The 19,993-nt window shown below is 35.8% G+C and overlaps 7 protein-coding genes across 8 annotated transcripts in view; 5 read left to right on the forward strand and 2 right to left on the reverse strand.

Moving 5' to 3' along the window:
- The window catches only part of LOC135143022 (kinesin-like protein KIF18A), a 28,471-nt gene extending 24,098 nt beyond the window's left edge, over positions 1-4,373 (reverse strand). Inside the window, exons 1-2 of the mRNA XM_064074847.1 lie at positions 4,008-4,373; positions 3,415-3,953 (exon numbers count right to left, since the gene is read on the reverse strand). Coding sequence (XP_063930917.1) covers positions 3,415-3,953; positions 4,008-4,168 — 700 coding nt within the window. The 5' untranslated portion in view covers positions 4,169-4,373. The remainder of the gene's footprint in view (positions 1-3,414; positions 3,954-4,007) is intronic.
- Positions 4,374-4,610: 237 nt separating this feature from the next.
- On the forward strand, positions 4,611-5,456 carry LOC135143012 (DNA-3-methyladenine glycosylase-like). The gene is made up of 2 exons (XM_064074837.1): positions 4,611-4,897; positions 4,944-5,456. Exons 1-2 carry the CDS (start codon positions 4,713-4,715, stop codon positions 5,407-5,409), a joined length of 651 nt encoding a protein of 216 aa, XP_063930907.1. The 5' UTR covers positions 4,611-4,712; the 3' UTR covers positions 5,410-5,456.
- Positions 5,457-5,504: 48 nt separating this feature from the next.
- On the forward strand, positions 5,505-6,378 carry LOC135142980 (DNA-3-methyladenine glycosylase-like). The gene is made up of 3 exons (XM_064074800.1): positions 5,505-5,769; positions 5,822-5,994; positions 6,045-6,378. Exons 1-3 carry the CDS (start codon positions 5,585-5,587, stop codon positions 6,338-6,340), a joined length of 654 nt encoding a protein of 217 aa, XP_063930870.1. The 5' UTR covers positions 5,505-5,584; the 3' UTR covers positions 6,341-6,378.
- A 38-nt stretch (positions 6,379-6,416) lies between these two features.
- Positions 6,417-7,341, forward strand: LOC135142982 (large ribosomal subunit protein eL18). Its single transcript, XM_064074801.1, has 4 exons — positions 6,417-6,498; positions 6,623-6,709; positions 6,763-7,021; positions 7,071-7,341. Exons 1-4 carry the CDS (start codon positions 6,496-6,498, stop codon positions 7,286-7,288), a joined length of 567 nt encoding a protein of 188 aa, XP_063930871.1. The 5' UTR covers positions 6,417-6,495; the 3' UTR covers positions 7,289-7,341.
- A 158-nt stretch (positions 7,342-7,499) lies between these two features.
- Positions 7,500-8,957, forward strand: LOC135142979 (p21-activated protein kinase-interacting protein 1-like). Its single transcript, XM_064074799.1, has 2 exons — positions 7,500-7,813; positions 7,860-8,957. The coding sequence occupies exons 1-2, from the start codon at positions 7,736-7,738 to the stop codon at positions 8,904-8,906; spliced, it is 1,125 nt and encodes a 374-aa protein (XP_063930869.1). The 5' UTR covers positions 7,500-7,735; the 3' UTR covers positions 8,907-8,957.
- On the reverse strand, positions 8,897-10,499 carry Bhd (Birt-Hogg-Dube). The gene is made up of 3 exons (XM_064074798.1): positions 10,001-10,499; positions 9,806-9,946; positions 8,897-9,755 (listed from the first exon to the last, which is right to left on the reverse strand). Exons 1-3 carry the CDS (start codon positions 10,262-10,264, stop codon positions 9,003-9,005), a joined length of 1,158 nt encoding a protein of 385 aa, XP_063930868.1. The 5' UTR covers positions 10,265-10,499; the 3' UTR covers positions 8,897-9,002.
- Positions 10,500-15,621: 5,122 nt separating this feature from the next.
- LOC135143017 (diphosphoinositol polyphosphate phosphohydrolase 2) overlaps positions 15,622-19,993 on the forward strand; it is a 29,747-nt gene continuing 25,375 nt past the window's right edge. The window contains exons 1-2 of one of the 2 annotated variants that reach the window (XM_064074843.1): positions 15,622-16,196; positions 16,252-16,453. In XM_064074843.1, the coding sequence (XP_063930913.1) occupies positions 16,355-16,453 (99 nt within the window). In that variant the 5' untranslated portion in view covers positions 15,622-16,196; positions 16,252-16,354. Of the gene's footprint in view, positions 16,454-19,993 lie in introns of both variants that reach the window. The other variant, XM_064074841.1, reaches the window with a different exon arrangement.

Below are 19,993 nucleotides of genomic sequence, written 5' to 3' on the forward strand. Positions count from 1 at the left end.
TTGAAATTTAAAAAAATTGATAAATCGAAAAACTGAAAAATAGAGAAATTGATAAAAAAATCGAAACATCGAGATTTCGATTTAGTCTCCATAAATCGAGAAATAAAAAAATTGAAAAATCTAAAAATAAAAAATTTTAAAAATCGAAAAATAAAAAATTTTAAAATCGAAAGATCGGGAAATTGAAAAATTCAAAACTGAAATGACAAAAAATTGGAAAATCGAAACATGGAAAAATTGGAAAATCGAAAATTTCAAATTGAAAGATTAAAATATTGGAAAACTGTAGAATCGAAAAATTAAAAAATCGAGAAAACGAAACATTAAAAAATCAAAAAACTGTGAAATCGAAAATCCAGCATTTAAAAACGCGAAAAAACTGAAAAATTGAAAAAACCAAAAATCGAAAATTCCAAAACAGAAATGATGAACAATTGAAAAATCGAAGCATTAAAAAATTGGAAAATCGAAAATTTCAAAATCGAAAAATTAAAAAATCGAAAAAATTGAAGATTTGAAAAGCTGAAAAATCGAAACATTGAAAAATTCCAAAACAGAATGATAAAAAATTGGGAAATCGAAACATTAAAAAATTGGAAAAATCGAAAAATCTAAAAATTTTAACATTGAAAAATTAAAATATCGGAAAACTGAAAAATCGAGAAATTAAAAAATGAGATATCGAGGCATCAAAAGATCGAAAAAATGGAAAATTGAAAAACCGAAAAGTCGAAAAATCCAAAATTCAAAAAATCGAAAAAATCTGAAAATTGAAATTTGAAAAACGAAAAATCGAAAAATTGAAAAGTTAAAATATCAGAAAATTAAAGAAACGCAAAACTGAAAATTCGAGAAATTGAAATATTTCAAAATTGAAATGACGAAAAATCGGAAAATCGAAAATATAAAAAATTGAAAAATCGAAAAATCTAAAAATTGAAAAATTCCATAAATGAAATGACGCATAGTTGGAAAATCAAAACATCAAAAAATTCGAAAATTGAAAAGCCAAAAAGCCGAAAATTCGAAAAACCGAGAAATCTAAACAAAGAAGAATTCAAAAAGCGAAACATGGAAAAATCGAAACATCGAGAAATCGAAAAATTGAAATTTAAAAAAATTGATAAATCGAAAACCTGAACAATAGAGAAATTGATAAAAAAATCGAGAAATAAAAAAATTGAAAAATCTAAAAATAAAAAATTTTAAAAATCGAAAAATAAAAAATTTTAAAATCGAAAGATCGGGAAATTGAAAAATTCCAAAACTGAAATGACAAAAAATTGGAAAATCGAAACATGAAAAAATTGGAAAATCGAAACATGAAAAAATTGGAAAATCGAAAATTTCAAATTGAAAAATTAAAATATTGGAAAACTGTAGAATCGAAAAATTGAAAAATCGAGAAAACAAAACATTAAAAAATCGAAAAACTGTGAAATCGAAAATCCAGCATTTAAAAACGCGAAAAAATTGAAAAATTGAAGAAACCAAAAATCGAAAAATTCCAAAACAGAAATGATGAACAATTGGAAAATCGAAGCATTAAAAAATTGGAAAATCGAAAATTTCAAAATCGAAAAATTAAAAAATCGAAAAAATTGAAGATTTGAAAAATTAAAAAAATCGAAACATTTGAAAAATTCCAAAACAGAATGATAAAAAATTGGGAAATCGAAACATTAAAAAATTGGAAAAATCGAAAAATCTAAAATTAAAAAAATTGAAAAATTAAAATCTGAAAAATCACAAAATTGAAATTCCAAAACTGAAATAACGGAAAACTGGAAAATCGAAAAATCTGAAATTTTAAAAATTGAAAAATTAAAATATCGCAAAACTGAAGAATCGAAAAATTGAAAAATTGGGCCATCGAAACATAAAAAATTGAAAAATTGAGAAATCGAAGAATCAAAAAATGAAAAAATCCAAAATTTTAAAAATTGAAAAAGTAAAACATCGAAAAACCGAAACTAAATCCAAAATTGAAAAAAATCGAAAAATCTGAAAATTGAAGATTCGAAAAACTGAAAAATCAAAAAATTAAAATAATTTTAAAATTGAAAAATTAAAATATCAATTTTTAAGAAACGAAAAATTGAAAAATTCCAAAACACAATGATGAAAAAAATGAAAAAAGAAACATTAAAAAATTGAAAAAATCGAAAAATCTAAAATTAAAAAAATTGAAAAATTCCAAAACTGAAATGACGAAAAATTGGAAAATGGAAAAATCTAAAATTTAAAAAATTGAAAAATTAAAATATAGGAAAACTGAAGAATCGAAAAATTGAAAAATCGAGAAATCGAAACATCAAAAAATCGAAAAACTGAGAAAGCAAAAGTCCAACATTTAAAAACTCGAGAAATTTGAAAAATCGGAAAATTGAATCGAAAAACTGGAAAATCTAAAATTTAAAAATTCCAAAATTGAAATGAAAAGTTGGAAAATCGAAACATCGAAAAATTGGAAAAACGAAAAGCCAAAAAAATCGAAAATTCGAAAAACCGAGAAGACCAAAGAAAAATTCAAAAACCGAAACATCGAAAAATTGAAACATCAAAAAACGAAATAAACGAAAATCGAAAAGTTAATTGGAAAACTGAAAATTCAAAAAATCGAAAAATTTAAAAACCAAAAAATAAAAAAATTTAAATATCCAAAAATTCAACATAAAAACTGAAAAATCTAAAATCTTAGAAACTGAAAATGTAAAAATCAAAAAGTCAAAAAAATTGACGCATCAAAATATTGAAAACTCCCAAAACTGAAATATCGAAAAATTAAAAAATGAAAGAAAAATTGAAAAATTGAAAAACTGAAAAATCCTAACATTGAAACATCGAAAAACTGAAAAATCGAGAAATCGAAAAGTCAAAAATCTAAAATTTAAAAAAGCGAGATATTGAAAAATCGAAAAACTGAAGAATTGAAAAACTGAAAAATATAAAAATATCTAGAAATGAGAAAATCACAAAGTCGATTGAATTGAAATAGAAATTTGAAAAATCGAGAAATCGAAGTCAAAAATTAAAAAAATTGAGAAATCGAAAAATCGTTATATAATTGTTTTTTTTTCTTCTAAAAATCTAGATATCTAGGATCAAAATTCAACACGGATTCATAAACCACAAATGGAGTACCTCATTTTATAAAATTTAAATAAGATGGGATCATGAAATGTCGAGAAAACATGAAGTAGTCAGTCGTCCGATGGACTCGATTATAAGACTTCCTTGACTTACGCTCGTTAAAAAAGGGCCGATATTTAAGTTTTTGGTATTAATTTAAAATGCTCTTTTTTTATAGACAATCGGAAAAGTCAGAGTCGTAAAACTACTATATCTCTTGTGCTACTATACTATGCCCTTGAAACACCAAAACTACATAGTTAAAATAAAATTTGCTGTTACCCTTTGCCAACAGAGTGAATAAATCATTTGGATTTTCGATTTTATGGATTTTAATCCCCGACACCATGACTCCATATCTGCCGTCATCCCTCAACTGCAGTGGTGCTCCTGGGTTCAGAAGATCCTGCACAAGCTCATTGTACACTTCTATATATGAGATCCCCAACTCGAAATTGCGCTCGTCTTGTAAAGTTTCTTTGGTTTTAAAAAGTTCAGCCATCGTCAAATACGTGATTCCCGGGTTCTCCGTCTGCCCGATCATCGTGTGTGTTTTACCCGCCCCAGTGGCCCCATAGGCAAAAACCGAACAATTATATCCATCCATCAAACACTTAATCAAGCTTTTCGTGGTATCCTCAAAGATCTGCTCGTTCGTTGACTCAAACCCAAACACTTTATCAAACATAAACTGCAAGTCTTTGTTCGCTTTGCGCAAAAAATCCCGACCTTTTTGTTCAACTCCATGGTAAAAAAACGACTGCGGGTTGAATTTAGGGTCGAAAATGAGGACCTGTTCGTCGACGACTTTCACGACGTCCCTGCAACCACAACTCTCAAACTCCCGTCCACGTCTCTGCGTAGCTCGTTTGTACCTGCTGTTGTCGCCTTGCTCCTTCGGGTTCGGGGGGCGCACCCGCACCACGACCTTCACGTTGGCGGAGGACCTCACACAGGCGGCCCTGGATTTGACCAAAGGGCGAGACTTCACCAGAGGGTTCTTGTGACGAGGGGACTTCAACTCGGGTTTGCCCATTGTTGGTCGCTTAAAAACACTTGACACCGTGTAAAAACAATTTATATAAACCGAAAAAATCACATTTGCACAAATCCGCAACGGTGATGTGTAAAAAATAGTAAACGTTCATCAATTTTTGACGTTTGGGATCGTTTGGCTAAAATTTACAGACGCTGTGACAGTTCGCTGGGCGAAATTGAAAAACAAGATCGAGTGACCGTTGCGATTCGAATGTTTGGAAATTCAAAATGGAGAGTCGGCAAGCGAGCGAGCGACCGTACCAACAGGGATATTTGAATTTTAACAACCTTATTAATCTCACAACACAAAAATAGTCCCTGCAAAGTAATAAAATCGAGATAGAAGAAAAATTAGACACGCTTTTTAAACATACTCGTCAGCGTCAAAGCCGAAAAATTGATTTTTTCAACTGTAGGTAACGTAGAGTGCGACATTACCATCCAGTGACATTAACCTGACCAAGTAAACAAACAAAATTTAATAAACAGCCACAACGCTAATAAACACCAGTCACCTCTAATTACTAAACAAACCGTCAATAATGGCCGAGTCACGACGACTCGGCAAAGCAGACCTGACTCTGCCGTGCAAAGAAATGGCTCACTACCTCCTGGGAAAAATTTTAGCCCGAAAACTCGACAACGGGGCCGTCCTCAAAGGCCGCATCGTCGAAACCGAGTGTTACTTAGGGGGCGAAGACAAAGCCTCTCATTCGTACAACGGCAGGTTAGTTTATCCTCGTAAGGTCACCAAATTATCAACTACCTTTTAGACAGACTCCTGGAAATGAGCCCATGTATATGCCCTCAGGAACCACCTACGTCTATTTCACGTACGGAATGTACTTTTGTTTCAATATTTCGAGTATTGAGCCGGGGGCTGTCGTACTAATCAGAGCTGCGGAGCCCCTTCAAGGTTTAGAAACTATGGCGAAGTTTAGGTCGGTGAAGAAAAAGGGGGTTTTGAAGGAGACTGAGTTGTGCAATGGACCCTCAAAGTTGTGTATAGCCATGAATATGACGAAACAGAATTGTAATAAAATGGATTTGTGTGAGAGTGAGGTCTTGTGGATCGAGGATGATGGGGGAAAGGTGGAAGAGAAAGAAATTGTGATAAGCACGAGGATAGGGATTGCGTCTGCGGGGGAGGAGTGGGCCGGGAAGCCGTTGCGATTTTACGTATTGTCAAATCCACATGTTAGCAAAAGGGATAAAAAAGCAGAGAGAGAATTAAGTTGAACTGATTTTTATTATAAGTATTTATGTTTATAAAAAAATTATAAAAACATTGTACTTTTTATTGAACTTAACCTCAAAGTGTTTGTGTTTGTAAACATAACCTCAAATTGGCGCATTTCTCGACCAGATTTATTTAACACCGTTGTTCTTTACAATAAACGAAGTAGGTATAAATATGAAAAGCCCCAGAAGACTTTCAAAGGCAGATTTAAACTTGCCATGCAAGGAAATGGCTATTTTCCTTCTTGGAAAATTGCTAGTTCGAAAATTGGAAAGTGGTTCAGTCCTAAAAGGCCGAATTGTCGAAACTGAATCCTATTTAGGCGGTGAAGATAAAGCTTCCAATACCTACAACGGCAGGTAATTTATTTTACATTGTTTTTATTTAAATAAAAAAAAAAATCAATCTCAGACAAACTGCCGCAAACGAACCCTTGTACTTGCCAGCGGGAACCGCTTTTGTTTACATGACCTATGGAATGTACTTTTGCTTCAACATATCAAGTACTGAACCAGGAGCTGGAGTTTTACTTAGGGCCTTAGAACCACTGCAAGGAGTTGAACTTATGAAAAAGCTCAGAACCAGTAAGTTTTACCATTTTTTAAGTTTCCAAACACTGTAAAAGTGGTTACAGAGAAGAATAAAGGGTCTCTCAAAGACACAGATTTATGCAACGGTCCCTCAAAATTATGCATGGCAATGAACATCAGCAAAGACAAATGTAACAAACTCGATATCACTGAAAGTGAGTCTTTGTGGCTAGAAGACGACGGCGAAGCCGTCGAAAAACCCCAAATTGTGAGCAGTTCTCGGATTGGAATTAATTCATCAGCAGGAGAGTGGGCCAAAACACCGCTGCGATTTTATGTAGTATCAAGTCCTCACGTGAGCAAACGAGACAAGAAAGCTGAAGACGCATTAACCACATAATTTTGTGTACTTTTCAAAAATAAACTTTTTTTCAAAAATTTGAATTTTATTTATAGAGGGCGCCCCGACTTGACAACTTTGACAGCCACGAATCGTGTCTCGTGTGGTGGCAGCACTGAGCTTTTGCTCTTTCTTTCTGTCAATCCGCGTCAGACATGGTAAGTTTCCAAAATTTCGTAAAATTCTCGACCATCTTAACAGAAAAATACCACAAAAACTTGATTTTATCGTCGGAATGTCGTCTAAATCACGTCCATTCACATATTCTTGCTCCATTTTCAGGGTGTCGACATTAACCATAAACACGACCGTAAGGTTAGGCGCACCGAACCCAAAAGCCAAGATGTATATTTACGTCTTCTAGTTAAGGTAAGACTCCACTAACCCCCTTGAGTCGTTTTTTAAACTTGAGTCTGTTTCAGTTGTACCGTTATTTGGCCCGTCGTACGGGTTCAAAATTCAACAAAATCATCCTCAAACGCTTGTTCATGAGCAAAATCCATAAGCCCCCAATCTCTCTGGCGCGCGTAGTACGCGCTATGAAAAAACCAGGACGCGAAGGTTTAACTGCCGTCATTGTAGGATCAGTAACTGACGATGCTCGCATTTGGGAAGTCCCAAAGTTGTCGGTGTGTGCGCTTCGCGTGACGGGAACTGCCAGAGCTAGAATTATTAAAGCAGGTATGTAGATAAAAAGTGCGAAAAGCGGTTTTTAATGGTTGTTTTGTAGGTGGAGAAGTAATCACTTTCGATCAGTTGGCTTTAAGAGCACCCACAGGTGCCAAAACTGTTCTGTTGCAAGGAAGACGCAACGCTCGCGAGGCTGTGAAGCACTTCGGACCAGCTCCTGGAGTGCCACACTCGCACAGTAAGCCATTTGTGAGGGCCAAGGGAAGGAAGTTCGAGAGAGCTCGTGGCCGCAGGCGCTCGTGCGGTTACAAAAAGTAATTTTGTTTGGTTGCTGTACCCCTAAGTTTTGTAATAAATAGTGCGTGCAGTAGGTTGTGTATTTTTATTTAAAAAGAACATGCTTGACATAACCTCTAAATTAGAAAAAAAAAACAAGAGGACACAAAGAATTCTTAACTATGTAAAGCCTATCGACACATTTATACATACTATATAAATAAAAATTGAAACAAACCGATTTTTTAAATTTATTAACAATTAACATAACCTCACTTTTTGACAATCATTGCGACATGATATTTTCGAACAAAAAGCAAAAGTACACCAGTCACACTCCAATAGTTCTTGTTCTTACTAATTAAAACGTGAAACTATCGCATTTGGGTGTTTACTGCAAAAATAAATCCGCGTTAACCTCATTTTTTTCACACATAACCTCAAATTCTCACATGTATCATTGCGAAGGTGACACTCATAGCAGCAAGAATGGTTAAACCTCCGACTTTCGAGGTGGTAGCGGGCACCTACGAGGAATTCCTGCTGGGCTACACCTTCTCGTCAAAGGTTGGTACCCCCTTTTAAAAAACTTGTCTCACAACCCCACTTTTAGGAAAATTCGTTGACTCAGAGCTTCGCCGCCCATGACCACGCCGCCAGCGTCCGCTGTGTGGCCATTTCCGGCCAGTACTTGGCTTCAGGGGGCGCCGATGACCGTATCTTCATTTACGACTTAAAAACTCGCAAACAACATTTCACGCTGACAAACCACAACTCCACGGTCAACTGTTTGGAATTTACCGACAACCACTCACACCTCATTAGTGGAAGCGCCGACGGTGTGCTTGCTATAGTGCGTGTGGGGAATTGGCAGTTGGAGAAAGTGTGGGAGAAGGCCCATAAAGGTGCGGCTATTTTGGATGTAGCGGTGCATTCTTCAGGAAAGTTGGCTTTAACGTTAGGTGCTGATTGTAGTTTGTGTACGTGGAATCTTGTGAAGGGGCGACAGGCGTACGTTATTAATTTGAGAAGTAAATGTAAGGATGCTAGAAGTTTGGAGAAAATATTGTGGGCACCGGATGGGGTGAGGTTTGTTTTGTATGGAGGAAAATACACAGAAGTGTGGAGTGTTGAATCTGGGGGGTTTTTGACTCAGATTGGGCATAAAGAAAAGGTGACAGCGTGTCTGTGGATGGATGATGAGATGTTGTTAGTGGGGCATGAAAATGGTGAGATTTCTGTTTTAAACATAGAGGAAGGGAAAGTTATATCTTCATTCCAAGCACACGACAGTAGAGTCAAGTCTGTTGGTTTGTTTAAAAAACGCATTGTCTCAGTGTCCAGTAATGGGGAGATTAAAGTTTGGAATAGAAACCATGAAGAATTGGCTGTTGTTGATAGTGGATGTAGACTCACGTGTGTCTGTATTGTGCCCCCAATTGAAGTAAAAACTGAGGAAAATCCAGAAGAAAGTGTGGTTGAAATTGAATTAGAACCAGTTGAAACAAAGAAAATAAAGAAAGCACAAGTTGTTGAAATAGTAGAAGATGAAGATGAAGATGAAGACACTCCAGTCAAAAAGAAAAAAACGAAGAAAGTAAACGAGGGACAGGTACCTAAAAAAAAAAAGAAAAAACGTTTAAATCCAACTAGAGAATAAAGAGATTCTATTTAGATATGACTTTCAATAAACATATATGGAACAATATAATCACGTTTTCAACAATTATCACATAATTATCACAATCATTAAAAATCACTCTTTCAATTCATTTCTACATTGAGCCGTCCAGTACGCCAGAAGCGGTAAATCCGACTTTTGGACCCCCAGCGACTGAAACAACTCTTGACTGGGGGCTGAGACCCAACTCACACTTCTCGCGACATTGCGCCAGTGTAAAATAGCCCCCACTAAGTACGACTGTAGCGCACTTTCAGGCAGCCCCTCATTACTCAAAGCTTCTTCAGTCAAAGTTTGCAATTTCGGCAACTTGGGGGGCAAACACCCGCACCACTCAACCACCCACTTCCCGCTGCCTTTCCTCAACTTACAAACCTCCCCGCTCTTAGGCAAAACCCACCCTTGGGGTAAAAGTTGCACAAAAATTTCTAAAACATTGGAATCTTCAACATCAACCCTAATCCCTGTTAAAACGCAATAACAAACTTTTCTAAAAACGTCCCGGTCCATTTCTTTAAATAAAGCCCGCAAAGGAGTTGGTAAACAACTAATGGGGATGTCGGGGGCCGCGCTTGTCTTTTCTACAAAGGGCTCCACGCTGAGCAACCACGTAAACCACATGTGTAGATGGGCAAAAACCGCCGGTTCTCCGGTTAGTTGCGACAGAGACCGCGCTGGGTTGTTAGGGGAGCCCTGGGCTTGCCGCACCGCTCGCTGGGGGCACTGCGTTTGTTCCAAACCATTGACTTGGGCGGCTTTGAGTTGCAAATCTGACGCAATTTCTTTAATGTTTTTGGTTAAGACTGGCCAACAGTTTAACAGGTGGACCTAAAATTATCCCACATTGTGTTTTATTTAATATTTAATAACTGTCTTACTTTATCGCGCATTAGAATTAAAATGCTGTACTTGCGGTGGAAGCCCCTAGCTAGTGAGTCTTGTAGAGTGAAAGTGTGGCTGAGGACGTGCCCCCTTTCGCTGTCGCCGAAGTACATAGTGCCCCCTTCTTTACTCGTTTCCTGTAACACAACAACATTATGATGCAACATGTAGTGTTAAAATGGTGTACTAACTTCACAACTCAGGCTTCGGACGGCTGCTTGTTTGAGCAAAAAGGCTAGGTCTTGTTGCAAGGGGGTTCGAGTGGTCACGTAGCAAGTACCCTCGTCTTTACTCACAAGCGATTGGTCTAAATCGATGGACTGACAAGACTCACACCATGGTACGGTGAGACTGTGGGGGTACTGTTGGGGCTCTTCTTTACATCGTTGCGTCGATAAAATCACACAAGGGCCGTGAGTTTCGCAAAAATGGCCCAGGCCCACAATCCCGTCCATATCAACTAAAATATCTATATTTTTTCATTTTCTATTTTTAGTGGTTGCGAATTTCGTCGTCAGTGGCGGCGTTTGCATGGGTTCGCGATGAATTGTCGACCACCGGTCACACTTTTTCTTTCATTTTTTTTTAATAATGACATTACGCATTCTAAAATTATTGTTCGTTCTAATGAAACGACTTTAAAAATTTAGAAGCTTCGATGTTTTGAATTTGTTCGCAACTATGTTTCCTGTCTCCGCCCACGGCCAACTGTATTAATACATATGGCCATCCCAATTCGTATAAAAAGTTGATTCTTTGACGTTTCCAGAATCGTTAATCAGGCAACGACATCTGTTGAGTACAATTATGAACTTGGTTGGCAAATAATTGTCAAAATGACGTTTTAAAATATCACGTTTTTCTGAAAGTGTAGATAATGGCACAAGAACATTAATGATATTACTCATATTATTTAGTTTTGAAATAAGATAGATATATTTTTACAAAACGAAAATTATTTAACAAAAAGGAAGGTACATATTCATAATTTTAAAACTTTTCTGCTGGTAGGTTTGTTACAGATCGTTATTTTCTTCAACCAGTCTGTTTGTTCCAAACAAATATTATCAATAACTGGTTTCACTGTTACTCGAATAATTATATCACAAACTCTTGATTTATGTTCCAAGCAACAAAATAATGGATTTTGGTCCAAAGAAGGATGGAGCAGATTACATATTTGTTGACATGTCTTTTTAGAGTTTAAAAACGGTGGTATTAGAAAGTTTTTTAAAAAGGGTAACACTTAGATTCAGTTATTTGAAGACAAATCGTGAAAAATATTTTAGATTCGTAATCTGCGAAAAATTATCTATAAGCCAACTATTTTCCGCTGGATCAGCAGATCGTCTTTTAACTGTTACAGACAAAAAATTTTTGGAAATTACAAAAAATGTCTTCAACTAATTTTCTGAAATAGTTGAAAAATAGTTGAAAATGTCAAAAGTGCGAAAATTAGTTTTATCTTATCAAATACTAGCCCCGCCCACCCACCTTCTATTTTCTTGGAAGGTATGTGATTTGCCAAAATCAGTATTATCTTAGCAAGTACTATTTAATTATTGTTTAATCATTTATTTTGCGATTTCAATATACAATATAGTACTTGCTAAGATAATACTGATTTTGGCAAATCACATACCTTCCAAGAAACTAGAGGGCGGGTGGGGGGGCTAGTACTTCCTAAGATAAGACTAATGGTGGCAAATGACATATCCTACAAGGTAAGAGAGGGCGGGTGGGCGGGGCTAATATTTGCTAAGAAAAAAACTGATTTCAGTAAAAAACATCCCTAAGAAAATACAGGGTGGCTGGGTGGGGCTAGTACTTGCTTAAATAAGGCAATTTTTGGCAAACGACATACTCTTTAAGAGAATGGAGGGTGAGTGGGTGGGCGGGGCTAGTATTTCATAAGGTAAATTTGCGATTAGTATTCTATAAAACTAGAAAGTCAATGTTTTCCTCTCAAATAAAGCCATTTGGAACGGTTTAAAATTTTTTGGAAATGTTGGGAATTTTTGGACTCCTTTTCTCGCATTTCTCAGTTATTTGAAGAGAAATCGTGAAAAATATTTTAGATTCGTCATCTGCGAACAATTATCTATAAGCCAACTATTTTCCGTTGGATCAGATCGTCTTTTTACTGTCTCAGACAAAAAAATTTTGGAAATTACAAAAAAATGTCTTCAACTAATTTTCTGAAATAGTTGAAAAATAGTTGAAAATGTCAAAAGTGCGAAAATCAGTTTTATCTTATCAAATACTAGCCCCGCCCACCCACCCTCTATTTTCTTGGAAGGTATGTGATTTGCCAAAATCAGTATTATCTTAGCAAGTGGTATTTAATTATTGTTTAATCATTTATTTTGCCACTTCAATATACAATATAGTACTTGCTAAGATAATACTGATTTTGGCAAATCACATACCTTCCAAGAAACTAGAGGGCGGGTGGGCGGGGCTAGTACTTCCTAAGATAAGACTAATGGTGGCAAATGACATATCCTACAAGGTAAGAGAGGGCGGGTGGACGGGGCTAATATTTGCTAAGAAAAAAACTGATTTCAGTAAAAAACATCCCTAAGAAAATACAGGGTGGCTGGGTGGGGCTAGTACTTGCTTAAATAAGGCAATTTTTGGCAAACGACATACTCTTTAAGAGAATGGAGGGTGAGTGGGTGGGCGGGGCTAGTATTTCATAAGGTAAATTTGCGATTAGTATTCTATAAAACTAGAAAGTCAATGTTTTCCTCTCAAATAAAGCCATTTGGAACGGTTTAAAATTTTTTGGAAATGTTGGGAATTTTTGGACTCCTTTTCTCGCATTTCTCAGTTATTTGAAGAGAAATCGTGAAAAATATTTTAGATTCGTCATCTGCGAAAAATTATTTATAAGCCAACTATTTTCCGTTGGATCAGATCGTCTTTTTACTGTCTCAGACAAAAAAATTTTGGAAATTACAAAAAAATGTCTTCAACTAATTTTCTGAAATAGTTGAAAAATAGTTGAAAATGTCAAAAGTGCGAAAATCAGTTTTATCTTATCAAATACTAGCCCCGCCCACCCACCCTCTATTTTCTTGGAAGGTATGTGATTTGCCAAAATCAGTATTATCTTAGCAAGTGGTATTTAATTATTGTTTAATCATTTATTTTGCCACTTCAATATACAATATAGTACTTGCTAAGATAATACTGATTTTGGCAAATCACATACCTTCCAAGAAACTAGAGGGCGGGTGGGCGGGGCTAGTACTTCCTAAGATAAGACTAATGGTGGCAAATGACATATCCTACAAGGTAAGAAAGGGCGGGTGGACGGGGCTAATATTTGCTAAGAAAAAAACTGATTTCAGTAAAAAACATCCCTAAGAAAATACAGGGTGGCTGGGTGGGGCTAGTACTTGCTTAAATAAGGCAATTTTTGGCAAACGACATAGTCTTTAAGAGAATGGAGGGTGAGTGGGTGGGCGGGGCTAGTATTTCATAAGGTAAATTTGCGATTAGTATTCTATAAAACTAGAAAGTCAATGTTTTCCTCTCAAATAAAGCCATTTGGAACGGTTTAAAATTTTTTGGAAATGTTGGGAATTTTTGGACTCCTTTTCTCGCATTTCTCAGTTATTTGAAGAGAAATCGTGAAAAATATTTTAGATTCGTCATCTGCGAACAATTATCTATAAGCCAACTATTTTCCGTTGGATCAGATCGTCTTTTTACTGTTTCAGACAAAAAAATTTTGGAAATTACAAAGAAATGTCTTCAACTAATTTTCTGAAATAGTTGAAAAATAGTTGAAAATGTCAAAAGTGCGAAAATCAGTTTTATCTTAGCAGATACTAGCCCCGCCCACCCACCCTCTATTTTCTTAGAAGGTATGTGATTTGCCAAAATCAGTATTATCTTAGCAAGTAGTATTTAATTATTGTTTAATCATTTATTTTGCCACTTCAATATACAATATAGTACTTGCTAAGATAATACTGATTTTGGCAAATCACATACCTTCCAAGAAACTAGAGGGCGGGTGGGCGGGGCTAGTACTTGCTAAGGTAAGACTAACGGTGGCAAATGACATATCCTACAAGGTAAGAGAGGGCGGGTGGGCGGGGCTAGTGTTTGCTAACAAAAAAACTGATTTTAGTAAATAACATATTCCTAAGAAAATAGAGGGTGGGTGGGTGGGGCTAGTAGTTGCTAAGATAAGACAATATTTGGCAAACGACATACTCTTTAAGAAAATGGAGGGTGAGTGGGTGGGCGGGGCTAGTATTTCATAAGGTAAATTTGCGATTAGTATTCTATAAAACTAGAAACTCAATGTTTTTCTCTGAAATAAAGCCATTTTTTGGAAATTTTGGAAATTTTTGGAGTCCTTTCCTCGCATTTCTCAGTTATTTGAAGACAAATCGTCAAAAAATATTTTATCTATAAGTCAACTACGTATTTTCCGGTGGGTCAGATCGTCTTTTAACTGTTTCAGACAAAAATTTTCTGGAAATTACGAAAAATTGTTGTCACTTTTTTCGCTAATTTTCGAAAATAAATGAAAAATAGTTGAAAATGTCAAAAGTGCGAAAATCAGTTTTATCTTATCAAATACTGCTAGCACCGGTTTTCGTGGTTTCACTCAAGAGACTGCACATGCTTTAAAATTTATTGCCAGAAGTACATATTTGTGTGTTAAGTTTTTATTAGAACAAGCAGGCTTTTACTATGTTCTTACGCGTTCCTTTAGCGCCGATGCGGTGGAAGCAACGTTCTCACACGTGAGATTAAAAGGAGGCTCCAATGATGCAACGGATGCCAGAGCGGCAGAATATGCAATGCGTCAGATGCTCCGCTGCGGAATTGTTAAGTGTTCCAAATCATCTAATGTTTCCAATATAGACTTTGTCAGTACTGCAAAATTCTCGGTTTTGGATCATGATACAAAACAAGACAAAGAAAATTTTGATGTACCTTTCAAAAAAAAAAGATTCAAAACCTAAGTAAATTAATTGAACCCTGTGTAAACATTTCATCGGCATCTGTAGCCTTTTTGGCTGGCTACATTTTAAAGTAATTAGACGACAAATTTCATTGCGACAGCTGCCTTGCGCCGCTGTTGTCCAAAGAGGTTCCTGGTCCGCTATTAAGACTCATCCTGTTACAGGATCGAGGTGGATTAACCTATCCCAATGCATATTTCGTAGGCATTGTGAAGGAAGTGGCTGACGTCACTCAAAAAATGTTGCCGTTTTTAAACTCCAAAAAGACATGTCAACAAATATGTAATCTGCTCCATCCTTCTTTGGACCAAAATCCATTATTTTGTTGCTTGGAACATAAATCAAGAGTTTGTGATATAATTATTCGAGCAACAGTGAAACCAGTTATTGATAATATTTGTTTGGAACAAACAGACTGGTTGAAGAAAATAACGATCTGTAACAAACCTACCAGCAGAAAAGTTTTAAAATTATGAATATGTACCTTCCTTTTTGTTAAATAATTTTCGTTTTGTAAAAATATATCTATCTTATTTCAAAACTAAATAATATGAGTAATATCATTAATGTTCTTGTGCCATTATCTACACTTTCAGAAAAACGTGATATTTTAAAACGTCATTTTGACAGTTATTTGCCAACCAAGTTCATAATTGTACTCAACAGATGTCGTTGCCTGATTAACGATTCTGGAAACGTCAAAGAATCAACTTTTTATACGAATTGGGATGGCCATATGTATTAATACAGTTGGCCGTGCTCCGCCACTGTCTTGTATTTGTTGTTGTTGTTGTCAAAACGCCTGTGACATGTGACACTTTTGACATCACACATGCCTCTAATTTGCAACCCACAAGTCTGAATACAGCGATATTAGTTAGAATAGTCGCGGATTATACTAATTAAGAGATTTAATTAGAAGTCATGTCGTGTCACCGTCGTCGCGTCGTTTATAAAGGTTGTTCGGCCGCAAACTTTGAGGTTAGTTGCGTAATGGCGGCCGTCAGGTGGCAGTGGTGTCCGTGATCGATTCGGCTAAAATTTCGAAAATTCGCTCCGCCGCGGCTCCGGGGGCGACAATCCAGTGCCTTCGTGCCGTCTCGAACCCCCCAAGTGACTTTGGTCCGGTCGAATTGGTCGTTTCGCGGGCGTTCGTGCCGGCGAAGTTGGTCCTTTGTCGCGTCGCCGTTGGCAGCAGTGCAGGTGACAGTTGTCCACAGTCGCTGGTTTGTGAATTTTTCCGAAGCTGAAGGGTCAGCCGCGGTTTAAATGGGCCAGTTGAACCTCCATCATGGGTTATAATCAGTCGACCTATAGCTAGCTGTAAGCCAAACTGCCGTGTCCTCAAGCAAGTGCGTTAGTTCGTAAATCCAGCGTGTGTAAATGTTCGGCTCAGGTTAATTACGATGGATACAATGTGGCGAAAAAAAGTGTGATAATTTCATTTCTAGCGGCTATGGCTGTCCAGTAGAGTGTTAACGTCTCAGTTGATTCGTTTTAATTAGTATTCGCGTTAATTTACTATTTAGTTTGATTCTCCGTTGGAAACCCATCATGGTCAAAGAGAAACCAAATTCCATCCGCATATACGACGAAGAAGGCTTCCGGCGACGTGCGGCTTGCATTTGCGTTCGCTCCGATGCCGAGACTGAAGTGAGTATCCATTTATTTTGCGAAAATTATTTTGGCAAAGGCTGCGTCCTTGAGGGCGGACAATGTCGCGGAATGTTTATGCCGCCATTCCGAGCGGATTGGCGCCAATTCGAATTTCAAAAGCCGGAGCCGGCTAGCGGCGTTATCAGCACCCGACGAAATAGAGGTCCGATAAAATTTAGCACAATGGGGAAAATTGAGCTCTTTTGTCCAGAAACTCGGGCTTCAAAAATTGCACTTTCGATAATTCAAGTGACCAATCGCTTTGGAATTTTAGTTGTGGTTAAAATCGGGAGAATTATAGATGCTAATCCGAATTAATCTAATCATCCGTTTCAATGAACCGATGACGTCAATGGTAGCAAATTTCACTTGAAGCAACCACGGTTTGTCTCGTTAAGTACAGAACATTAACAAATATTTACCCATTTACTAGTCCTCTAGAGAAAGTTGATGTCGTCATTTCCCTAATGAGTTCATTGTTCTAGGGTGGCGTACTGTGTGTACTCCAATAATGTACCATTATTTTTAACCAATATTTACACCAGATGCCGTAAAAATTCAGAGCGTAAATTGTATAATAACATGAGAACAATATGGTGCAAAATTTTGAGATGACGTCATCAAATTGTTAGAGGGATGATCAGACAAAATTTAGTTTGACGTTTTAGCATTTACGTGATATTTCTAAAATACACAAAATTTAGTTCAATTAATCCATTAGTTTCGAAAATAATATACCTAATAAAATCGCCAAGAGACTGTAGACAGATGTAGGTAAACAGGGACTTGCCTTTTCATATTCGTGACGTTATAAATGTCTAGAAAACATGAAATTAGTCGTTCGCCGAATGAACCCTAGTTCATGGTCCGGAAGCAAAAATAAATGTTAACATTATTATTGTACGATTGAACAAGTAAAATTTTCTATGTAGCTCCATTCTTGTGTAAAATCCTTATTTTTGTTCCCATTGTATAAATACTGAAGACGAGTATTAAAGTTTTGGGTAAAATAATAATAATCAATGTAAGAGGAATTTATTTACTGAAAATGATATATTTTTACTTTCTGAATATAAGCTAAGGAAGTATTGTAACTGAGTGGACGACTGGCTTCTTTTATGTTTTTCATCGTTTCATGACCCCTAGAATACGAAAAAGTAGGTCTCCCGTTTCCGTCTGGCTGGATTTTTATTAGACAGATAATCTTTGAAACTACTTAAATTTTAGATTGTATTAGGAATATAGTGTTGATGGTAAACATTATTATTTAAATTTTATAAAATAAAATACTCCTGCTCATGTGGTTTATGAATCCGCGTTGAATTTTTAACCTAGACTTCCAAATTTTTGGGGGAAATTCAAAATTGCGAAACACTTTGCAGTTTAACTTTGAAGCTGCAAAACCGAGTACTTTGAAATCTTTTTTTTTAATCAAAATTTATCCGTTCGTGCCCCCCCAGATGATTTCATCTTACAATTGTGTCGAATAAATGTTATTTAAATGTTAAAAAGTAACATCATCCTGAACTTGTGGTTTATGAATCCATGTTGATGTTTTATCCTAGACATTGAGATTAAAAAGAAATCAAAATAGTGTAATAATTTTTCAACTTTCGATTTCTCAATTTTTCGATTTCTTGGTGAAGCGATTTTTTCATATATATGATTCCGTGTCGAGTTCTTTTCCACATTTTCGGGAAAAAATCAGAATCGCAGAACATTTTACAATTTAATTTTGAAACTCCAAAATAGAACGCTTTGAAAACTTGCAAACGTCGTAAGCATCCTAAATCATTAATCATTTATGATTTTTTCATTTATGCCCCCCTTAAAACGATGACGTCATTTTACAATTTAGCCAAATAAATATGTTCCTTAAATTTTATAGAATTATGTTCTGCAGGTGTGATTTAAGAATCCGTGTTTAGTTTCTATTTTCTGAGTGTAAGCTAAGGAAGTATTGTAATTGAAAAGGTACTAACCCCGCCCACCCACCCTTTATTTTCTTAGAACTTCTTAAAACTCAAAAAATCGAGAAATGGGAAAATCGAAAAATCCATGAATCGCGAAATTAAGAAATCGAAAAATTGAAAATTTACAAACGTCAAAAACTGAAAAAGTGGAAAATAATAAAAAATCAAAAAAATCGAAAATTTGAAGAGTCGAGAAATTTAAGAATTGAAAATATAATATACCCTCTAAGAAAGGAGAGAGTGGGGGGCGGGGCTAGTAGCTGATAAAATAAGACCGATTTTGGCAAATGACATGGAACATCCAGATCAATGAGTCTTACCTTAGCAGGTACTAGCCCCGCCCACCCGTCCTCTATTTCCTTAGAAGGTATTTCATTAGCCAAAATTAGTCTTATCTTAACAAGTAATAGCCCCGCCCACCCACCCTCTCTTTTCTTGGAAGATATGTGATTTGCCAAAATCGATCTTATTTTAGCAGGTACTAACCCCGCCCGCCCACCCTCTCTTCTTAGAGAGTATGTCATCTGCCAAAATTAATCTTATCTTGGCAAGTATGAGACTGATTTTTGCAGATGACATATCCTCTAAGGAAATAAGGGTGGGTGGGCGGGGCTAGTACTTGTCAAGATAAGACTGATTTTGGCAAATGACATTCTCTAAGAAAATAGGGAGGGTGGGCGGAGGGCTAGGTGGGTGGGGTTAGCACTTGCTAAAAATAAAATAAAAAATGACAAATTGAAAAAACCGGATAAATGAGAAATCGGAAAATTGTACAACTGTATAATCGGAAAATCAAAAACTGAAATATCGAAAAAAATAAAAAACAAACAAATGTTATAAAATCGAATTCAAAATTCCAGTTTTCATTTTTTTTTTTAATTTTTAGATTTTTCAACTTTTGATTATTTCATTTGATAATTTGTTTTTTAACTAAAAGAACAAATTTATTCGAACCGAAATTTTGGAAGATCGAAAAACCCAAAAATTGAAAATTAGAAACATTTTTCAAATGTTTTAAAATTACGGTAAACATGACAAATCGCTGATCAAAATTACTCTTTACTTCCTACCAAAAACTCGGTGACAAAAAATCAAAAATCGAAAATTTAAAAAAATTAAGATCTATTTTCTCGATATTTTTTAAAATCAAATAATTGAGAAATCGGAAAACTGCCAAAATTGTAAAATTAAAAAATCGAAAGTTTTTTTCAGTTGCCCAGAGAAATCAAAAATCGAAAGACAGATCAAAAAATTGAAAATCTAAAAAACGAGAAATTGAAAAATTCGAAAGTTGAAAAATCGAAAAACTGAAGGATGTAGTCGTACTCACTACGATAAGACTGACCTATTCTTCTAAGAAAATAAAAAAAGAGGTCATCTGCCAAAATCAGTCTTATCTTCGCAAGTATGAGACTGAGTTTTGCAAATGAGATATCCCCTAAGAAAACAAGGGTGGGTGGGCGGGGCTAGTACTTGTCAAGATAAGACTGATTTTGGCAGATGACCTACTCTTCTAAGAAAATAAAGGGTGGGTGGGCGGGGCTAGTACTTTTCAAGATGAGAC

This window comes from Zophobas morio, unplaced genomic scaffold, assembly GCF_036711695.1.
Source record: "Zophobas morio isolate AGI-343-1 ecotype UQ-CSIRO unplaced genomic scaffold, CSIRO_AGI_Zmor_V1 ptg000057l, whole genome shotgun sequence".
NCBI lineage: Eukaryota > Metazoa > Arthropoda > Insecta > Coleoptera > Tenebrionidae > Zophobas > Zophobas morio.